Here is a 9,198-nt window from a genome sequence, read left to right as displayed (position 1 = left end):
GCAACGACGCTCTTCCGATACTATATATATAATTTAACAGGGAATATAGTCTTAAGCAAAAGAAATCTCTAATTGTGGAATTTTAGATATTATTCAGCTAAGTGGGCAAGTATTTTTTGAAGGACCTTCCCAGAATCCTTAAAATCATTAAGTTTTTCACTGACAGATAACCGAAAAAAATCACTGCTTTTAGACAAAACTATTTGTGAAGGCACTTAATTTGTTGTTACCATGTTTCTTTTCACGGATACGAATCAATACTCCATACCAGGGATTTATCTTTATTTGAGGTGGATATCTAGATGGGAAGGATTTTGAAAGGTACTTAGAAATAGCTTCTGATAGCATAATCTGGGATCATATACAACTCTCATATGGCCTGAGAAAACAGGCAGTGATGCTGAAAAACCACAATCAGGGTTTAACTGAATTTTTGTTTCTCAGTGGTTACATTTTAAACTGTGTTTGAAATGTCAACACATGATACCAAATTATTCAGACAGGAAATACTTAAGACAACTTATTTGACAACTGAACAGGGTAAATTATTAGTTTTGGAATGGATTAATGAAGAGGACACTGGGAATATAATTTAAGAAAATAAAGCCAATCAGAAAATACTGAAACTATCTGCTTGTACAATAAATGAATGTATTTAAGCAATCATATTTATTAGTTCTGGGTTTTTAATATGGTATCATTATTTTATGGTATCATTATTTCATACTGCTAGGTTTAATTTTCATTTAAATGGTTCTTTTTCCTCATGTCTTCCATCATTTTTCATTGTCTTTTTGCTACAGAAATTTTGGACCACAGTAATATTAAGAAAACAAGTAACCAATTTACCTGAAAAATGAGATTAACAGATCCAGTTAATAACTTTTTTAAACAAAGAGGCTAAATGAATATCACAACGAAACAACTGAGTCATTTTCAACTGTAGACCATCTAGATGGTTATTACAATGTAAACAATTTCAGTTTCTTGCTCCTTTTCTTTGTACTCTATGTATGTTCAGGGTTATAATCTGAAACAGTAAATATTTCAGTATATTTCACTAGAAAACATCGATAAGTACAGGAGTAGGTCCTTGAATTGAAAAACCAAATCAGTATACTAATATGCTACTTGCCTCTAGAAATGAAGAATACCATCTTATAACTCTACTGTTTGTCCCAACTTCCTCCCTTACTTAGCTCAATATGACTACTGCAAGAACATAATCACGAAGTGAGAAGTATAACAGCTTTGTAAAGGAAGAAAGACAAGATTATATAGTTACACTGTATGTCTCCCAATCTCCCTTGATATACACTGTCTTTGTAAAGAGGCAATACTCAAGAATCACAACTATAGGAGTTATTTATTGGCCAACTATTTTTGGAGTACTTACCAAATACATTGATAATAAGATACACACACACACACACACACACACACACACACACACACACACACACACACACACACACACCTTAAAGAGCTTCAGGGCATTGGTCTAGAGAATCTCTATGATCTCTTTGAGTCTATGATCAGCAAAGTGTGGTCTATGAACCCCTGGGGTCCTCAGATCCCTTCAGACAATACGCTTGGTCAAACCATTTTAATAGTAATACTAAGACATTATTTGCTCCTTTTTCTATAATGACATTGACTGATGGTATAAAAGCATTGCTGAGTAAAAGTACTTATGTCTTAGCATGAATCAAGGGAGTGGCACCAAACTACCAGTTTTAAGTCTTCCAGTATACTACCAGTATATTCTTCATCATCAATTTCACTAGACAATGTCCATGATAAAGCAATAAAATGATTACTACAACATAACGGCTGTCTCAAGCAAAAGCACTAGTGAGATTGTTCAAGTTGTAGGCTAAACCAGTTTTTTTTTTTTTTCATGGAAAACTATTTTTACTTAAAAGAACCACTAATAAAAATTATAGTTTCTTAGACTTGGGTGTTTGGCACACATTTTCTTGAAAAAACAAAATGAGCCTACCACCCCTGGAAGTTCAATATCGACAGCATTTGTTTAATGACAAAATTCACATTACCAAGTTAAAATTGGAAATTTGTAAGCCTGGTATGTGCCACAGTAAGCCTGACAGCTTCTCAGTAATTAATCACTCTTTGATGAGATTGGTAGCAATATTAACAAGTGTGATTTTTTTAATACTGTATGATGAAATGCGTCAACATCTGGAAAATCTGCATAATTCATTGAGCCAATACTTTCCAAGTGGCCAATGCATGATATTATAAAATCATAAAAGATCCATTCAATGTGCAAGACAGACCAATGGATTTTAATGTAACAGAACATAAAAAAACTCACAGATATGATTCAGATTTCATGCTACAACTGACCTTGAAGGAATAACTACTTGAGTTTTGTAGTTGTATCAAAAAAAAGTACACAATTGTCTAAAAGGCTATTAAAACCTTTTTTCCAACTTTTTGTCTATGTGAAGCTTCATTTTCTTTATACATTTCAACCAAAGCAACATTTCACACCAGATTGAATGCAGAAGCAGATACAAGACTCCCTCTTCTAGTAAACCAACTATGAGATTTGTAAAGATGTAAAACAATATTCTTCTTTTTTGTTTTAGAAAATAGTTACTGCTCACAAAAATGTAAATTATGTTAACATGTTTGGTTTATTATTTTTTGAAGCTTCTCAGTTTCAATTTCTAATACAGTAAATATGAAGAGATATTATCCATATAAACTGAAACTGTTAGGGATTTTAAATAGTTCTAAGAGTATAAAGTAGTCCTGAGACCAAAATAAAGTTTGAGAACTACTGCCCTACATGAACAGTCCAGAGACCACTAGATCAACAGTATGATCTGTATAACAATCCATAGATTACAAGTATGTTAAAGGGTAGTGAAATTTTAAAATATCATTTAAGAGGTCCAGGATCCCAGGAAAGAACACTGACCATGACAGGAACATCTAACTGTACTACAATTGTATACACAACCTCACTGAAGGGCTAGGTAGAAAGGTGCTAAGCTAAATAACTTTGGAAATAAGTAGAGTCTGCAAGACTAAAGGCAAAAGGAACTGTGTACAGGAACTGTAGCTTCCTACCTGGGAATAAATTTACATTTCTGATACAGCTACACACACACACACACACACACACACAGGAATTGAGCGACTAAATGGATAACAGATGGTGGGAGCCAAGTTTCTCACTGTTGAAAGATGTGGTAATGGATTAGAGTTGGGAACATCAGAATAAACTCATGTTTAGCTTAATATAGATACAGATGGTTACATATAGAGATATTTATAGGTATGCCTATATACAGCTTAGCATACACATATATCCCTTGCTCTGTTAGCTAAAAGGGCCTATCAGCAAGGATAGCCCAGTAACAACTATCACCTGGATATTGGTTTCTGACACCATCCTCCATTAAAAGGGACCAGGGCTCATTCAAGAAATGACTGACTCTAGGACTGGGGCAGGAAATATACAAGATAAGCCTGCAGCATCTTACAGTACCAGAAAATAAGTGCTAAAAAAACAAAACAAAACAAAATAAAAACCCACCTACATTGATACAGGTATGTCAAAGGGACACAGACCCAACTGAAAGAGGGCTCCCAACAGCCAATCCTGGGACAATTTGAGTAACAAAATAAAACAGTACTGGATAGAGTACTGGATAGGGTAAAATAAGTACCCATGACTCCATACTAAAATAAATAAATGATTGAATATAGACATAAATGGGAGAAAGGAGATAAATCTCCCTTGTAGAAGAATTCCAAATAATTAATGTAGATATTCCATTCTCAGAGAGGGGGAGCATAATCTCCACTCCTTGAATATGAGCTGCATATAGTGATTTTCTATCAAAGAGTACAATAGGGAAAGGGAGAAAAAAAATGTAATTGACAGTGTAGAAACCACATAACACTATGTCAGCCAGATGACCAAGTTCCCAATATCAGTAAGAGAGAAATCACATTGATAACATGTACCTTTGATATAATGTGGTAAAAATGGCACTTTACCCCTATGGTCTTCTTCCCCAAAACCCATAACCCTGGTTTAATCATGAGAAAAAAAATCAATCAATAATTCCAATAGAGGGGTATTCTACAAAATACTTGGGATACAAAATACTACAAAATAAAACACAAGTTAAGTCTGAGAAACTGGACATCCAAGAGGACCCTATGGAGATATGACAAATAAATATAATGTGGGATCCTGGAACAGAAAAAGACATCAGGTAAGAACTACAGAAATATGAATAAACTATGGACTTTAGCTAATAATGATTCATTAACTGTAACAAATGTACCAGCCAAATATAAGATGTTAATCATAAGTAAAACTGGAAGAAGATATGGGAACTTGCTGTACTATCCTCTCAATTTTTCTTTAAAAAGTAAATCTAAAAGTTTTCTAAGAAATAAAGTATTTTTTAAAAAGCACATTAAAAAAATGACTTAGTTTTACAGACACACAATTAATTATAGACTGTCAAAATTGTTGGCTACAAGAGAATAAATCCTAAATTCCTTCAAATGTAGAATAGTCACTTGTAGTGAAAAACTTTGAAAATTCCGAAATTTAGCTTAAGTAGTCTATACACTTTTAAATATAATGTTTAACAATGGTTTCCAAACCTACCATTTTTTTCTCCCATTTTTTGGCGTCGTTCATAAACATAACACTCTTCAAAATTAACTTTATCAAAGGACTGAATCACTTTGATTGAAGAAAATAACTGGAATCCAACTGGAATTCAATGTGGTCTCTATGAAATTTGCAGTCCTCAGAGAAAATACATCATTATGCCATTCCAAACCCAATGTTCTTGGATGCTTGAATTTTCAAATAGTAACTTCAGTTGAAGAAACTTTCAAAATAACCACTAGTCCAACCTGATGATGAGTCCATGCAACTTCATCAAGTGAATATTTATAGTTAGATCACTGATAATATCTTTTTAAAAATAAAAACCAACTCCATCTTTTGGTCCACGGATGCATGAGACATTCTGTAAAAAAAAAACAATAAAGATTGGTACATACTTACAAAGAATAAAACATATAAGAAAAAGAAGACTGTTCTAATAGCTCTTTTAAAATAGCATAGACTATTACAGAAACAAGAATACATATTAAATGGAAAAATATGTAAAATATCAAAATTAGGAAATTACAGAGAAGTTAAGAATCACCCATACTTAAAATATTGTCTTTTTTTTAAAAGATTTTACTTATTTATTTGACTTACTTTACTTACTTATTTATAAGCAGGGGGAGTGGGAGAGGGAGAAGCAGGGCTCCCATGGAGCAGAGAGCCGGATGCGGGGCTCTATCCCAGGACCCCGGGGATCATGACCTGAGCTGAAGGCAGATGCCCAACGACTGAGCCATGCAGGTGCCCCTAAAATATTGTTAATTCACATAAAATATCCCCATTTTATAAATATTTTTTTATAAATACTTTATAAAAACTTTTATAATGGGGATAGTAATGCTAACTACCTCAAATGAATGAAGAAGAGGCAATAATGACCAAGAATTTCTCAAAACTGTAAAACATATAAGCCAACTAAGGGTTCATTGGGTACCAAGCAAGATAAAATACACACTACCAGACAAACTGTGAATAAACCTTAGAATATCAAAAATAAAGACGAAGTCTTAGAAGTTTCCAGAAAATCTAGATTATCTAAAAGAAACACATATCAGACCAGCAATCAGACTTCTCATCAGAAATGCCAGATGCAATAAGTTAAGGCAAAGTAAGTTTGACCCCAGAATGCCTTTCAGCCAAGCTGTCTTTCAATAGTGAAGGTTAAAAAAAGAGACTTTCATAGACATTCAAAAAGCCACTTAGGGACTCTCTGAAAGAAATAAAGTACCCAAACTTCGTGAAAAAAACTAACATACACAGAAGTACTGAGGTAAGAAGCAATAATGAGCAAACGACTAAAAGACATTAATGTTAAAGATAGATTAAAAATGGATTTTAATAACAAATGAAAGAAAGTGATAGAAAGAAGCACGGGGGCGGGGAGCCTGGGTGGCTCAGATGGTTGGGAGTCTGCCTTCGGCTCGGGTCATGATCCCAGGGTCCTGGGATGGAGCCCCACATCAGGCTCCTGGCTCAGCGGGGAGCCTGCTTCTCCCTCTCCTTCTGCCTCTCCCCCTGCTCATGCTCTCTCTCTTTCTCTGTATCTCTGTGTCTCAAATGAATAAATAAAATCTTCCAAAAAAAAAAAAAAAAGAACCAGGGGAAATTATGTTCTTTTATAGAAGGGGGATGGAAGGGGATTATTGCCAAGATAAGAGAAAGTAAAGCAGAAGTACTGTCAAGTCCTTCTTCATAGGGAGGATATCAATACTAATTAAATTTAGATCTTGTTAGGAAACATATATTTAAGAACTATGTTGAAAATGCAAAGGTAGTATATTTTAAAAGACATGTAGAACAAAGAAAACTTGGGGCCAACCTCAATCAAAAAGAGAAATGGAAAAATAGGATATAAAAGATACAAAGAAAAGCATGGTAAATAAGATGACAAGAAAAAGGCCAAACTGTTAATAATCACAAAAAAGGTGAATGTGTTAATCTAACTTATTAAAGGGCTCTCAAAATGGATTGCAAGCAAAACCTAGCTATATTTTAAAATAAGAGACCCACTTAAATCACACAAAATGTCATCAAAAGGTTGAAATAGCAGTATGTGAAAAAAGACATACCAGCAAATACAAGAAATGTTCATATCAAACAAAATAGAATTTAATATGAAAACCATTAGAAGAGACAAAGAGAAATATTTTACAATGACAGAATAATTCACACAAGTATCTAATTGAAATTACTGACTTAATATCAAATAGGCTCAAGAAGTAGAAAATTCCAATTAGAGGCAAAAGTATAAAAATAAAAAGTTTAAACAACAGTTAGAGATCTTTGAAGAGCTACATGTCCCATATCCCCACCTCACTCCTATTATGGGTCTATTCAGTTTTATAGATGAATTCTACAGAACTTTCAAGGAACGGATAAATTCTATCATATATGAACTGTTCCAGGTCAGGAAAAATATGGGAGCCACTCAATTTTTTTTTTTAGATTAGTATAACCATGACATGTAAGAAAAGAAACTCAAGGGCAAAAGCACTTCTGTGCAAAAATAGTAAAATATGCCGTAGAGTAAAAGTATATTACTAAAATAAGATTTATCCTGGGAATACCCCAAAAATTTAATATTGGAAAGTTTATCAATGTAAATTCCTACATTAACATATAAATGGAAAACCAACATTTCAGATGCAGGAAAAAAAACCAATTCAATAAAAGTCAGCAACTATTCTGGAGGCTGGAAGATGAGGGACCCTTAACAAACTAGGAAGAAAAGAGAACTTCTTTAACCTGATAAACTCTCCACTAAAACTTAGCAGCAAACATCATACACAATAATGACACATTAGAAGCATTTTCATTAAAGTCAGGCAAAGAGATTAGGACACTTGCCACCGCTGCTCTTATTCGGTATTATAGTGGAAGTCTTTGAGAAACGCAGTGAAATAAAAAAACACCTAAAGACTTAAAAAAAAAAAAAGCAAGATCTGTAGAATAAACAAACAAAAACATAATAAAGTTAAAAGCCAAGCAAAGAGCTGAGAGAAAAGAGAGTTTGTGAACTTTGGTTGGGGAGGGGGTGGGGCAGGCTCAAAACTCAGTGCAGAGTCAGAAGCAGGGCTTGAGATCATGACCTGAGCTGAAATCAAGAGTCAGATGCTTAACTGACTGAGCCACCCAGGCACCCTGACGCTGAAAAATTTTTATAAAAATTATATACACAGTATCCAGGGCACATAAAACTCTAAACCATTAAAAAAAGATGACCCAATAGAAAAATGGGTAATTTTTTGAAGAAATTATAGAAATTTACATAAATTATAGGTTAATAAACATGAATAGATACTGCAACCTTACTAGTAATCAGAGAATGAAAATTTTTTTAAAAAATGAGTATTAATTTCATCCATCAGATGGACAAAAAGACAGTATTTCGTGTTAGTCTAGACTGTAGGAAAATTGAACTCTCTAAACTATTTTTGGGATGTTCAAATTAGTAGAAGTATTTTGGAGGCAAATTTCACAAGACCAATTAAAATTAAGAATGTTCATAACTTTGGGGCGCCTGGGTGGCTCAGTCAGTTAAGCAACTGATTTTCTTTTTAAGATTTTATTTATTTTATTTGAGAGAGAGAGAGAGCACATGAGGGGGGGGAGGGTCAGAGGGCAAAGCAGACTCCCTGCTGAGCAGGGAGCCCGATGCAGGACTGGATCCAGGGACTCCAGGATCATGACCTGAGCCGAAGGCAGTCGTTTAACCAACTGAGCCACCCAGGCGCCCAGTTAAGCAACTGACTCTTGATTTCAGCTCCAGTCATGATCTTAGGGTTGTGAGTTCAAGTCCCTTGTCAGGCTCCCCGCTCAGCAGGGAGTCCGCTTGAGTTTCTCTCTCTCTCCCTCTGCCTCTCCCGCTAGTGCTATCTCTCTAAGTAAATAAATAAATCTTAAAAAAAATAATGTTCATAACTTAAAACCAAGCAATCCCACTTTTAGATAGATAGATATATATATCTATATATCCTTGAGAAATAGCACATGTGCACAAGAAAATACATACCAGGATTTCCCTGCAGCATTGTCTATAAGTTGAAAAACTGGGAACAACCAATGTCCATCAAAAAGAGAATGGCAAATAAAATGTGCTATACAGTACCTATCAAACAAGATAGAATTTAATATAAAAACCAATAAAAGAGACAAAAATAAATATTTTACATTAACAGAACAACTCAGCCATACACTGGAACACTATCCAGCAGGTATAAAAAATGAGCCATAAATACATAATAAGCTATAAATAACAGGTATACACTTCAAAAACACTGTCAAATGAATAAAGTTAGAAAATGATATAGTATGATACTATCAACTTTTTTTAAAATTACAAATGTATATATGAACCCATTGAGAATATGTAAGTATAAAAAAAGACTTAAAGGTTCTGCACCAAAGTCTTCAGCGTGGGGTTGGGGAGCAAGGGGAAATTCAGGGGCAGTGGATTGTGCTATTCGTAAGGTTCTAATTTTGTAAAAAGACAATGTAATAGTGTTCTTAATTTAAAAATT

At 34.0% G+C, this 9,198-nt stretch overlaps 1 protein-coding gene across 7 annotated transcripts in view; it reads right to left on the bottom strand.

Moving 5' to 3' along the window:
* Nucleotides 1-9,198, bottom strand: part of SETDB2 (SET domain bifurcated histone lysine methyltransferase 2) — an 87,147-nt gene that overhangs the window by 76,017 nt on the left and 1,932 nt on the right. For 6 of the 7 annotated variants that reach the window (XM_073894574.1, XM_073894575.1, XM_073894577.1 and 3 more), the window contains 2 exons: nucleotides 8,691-8,786; nucleotides 4,664-5,033 (listed from right to left, as the gene is read on the bottom strand). In XM_073894574.1, coding sequence (XP_073750675.1) covers nucleotides 4,664-4,679 — 16 coding nt within the window. In that variant the 5' untranslated portion in view covers nucleotides 4,680-5,033; nucleotides 8,691-8,786. The remainder of the gene's footprint in view (nucleotides 1-4,663; nucleotides 5,034-8,690; nucleotides 8,787-9,198) is intronic. The other variant, XM_025874933.2, reaches the window with a different exon arrangement.

This window comes from Callorhinus ursinus, unplaced genomic scaffold (genome assembly GCF_003265705.2).
Source record: "Callorhinus ursinus isolate GAN/ISIS: 27379988/994484 unplaced genomic scaffold, GSC_fseal_2.0 scaffold7, whole genome shotgun sequence".
In the NCBI taxonomy this organism is placed as follows: Eukaryota; Metazoa; Chordata; class Mammalia; order Carnivora; family Otariidae; genus Callorhinus; species Callorhinus ursinus.
The sequence above is the reverse complement of the archived record's forward strand: the minus strand, read 5'-3'. Positions and strand labels throughout refer to the sequence as shown.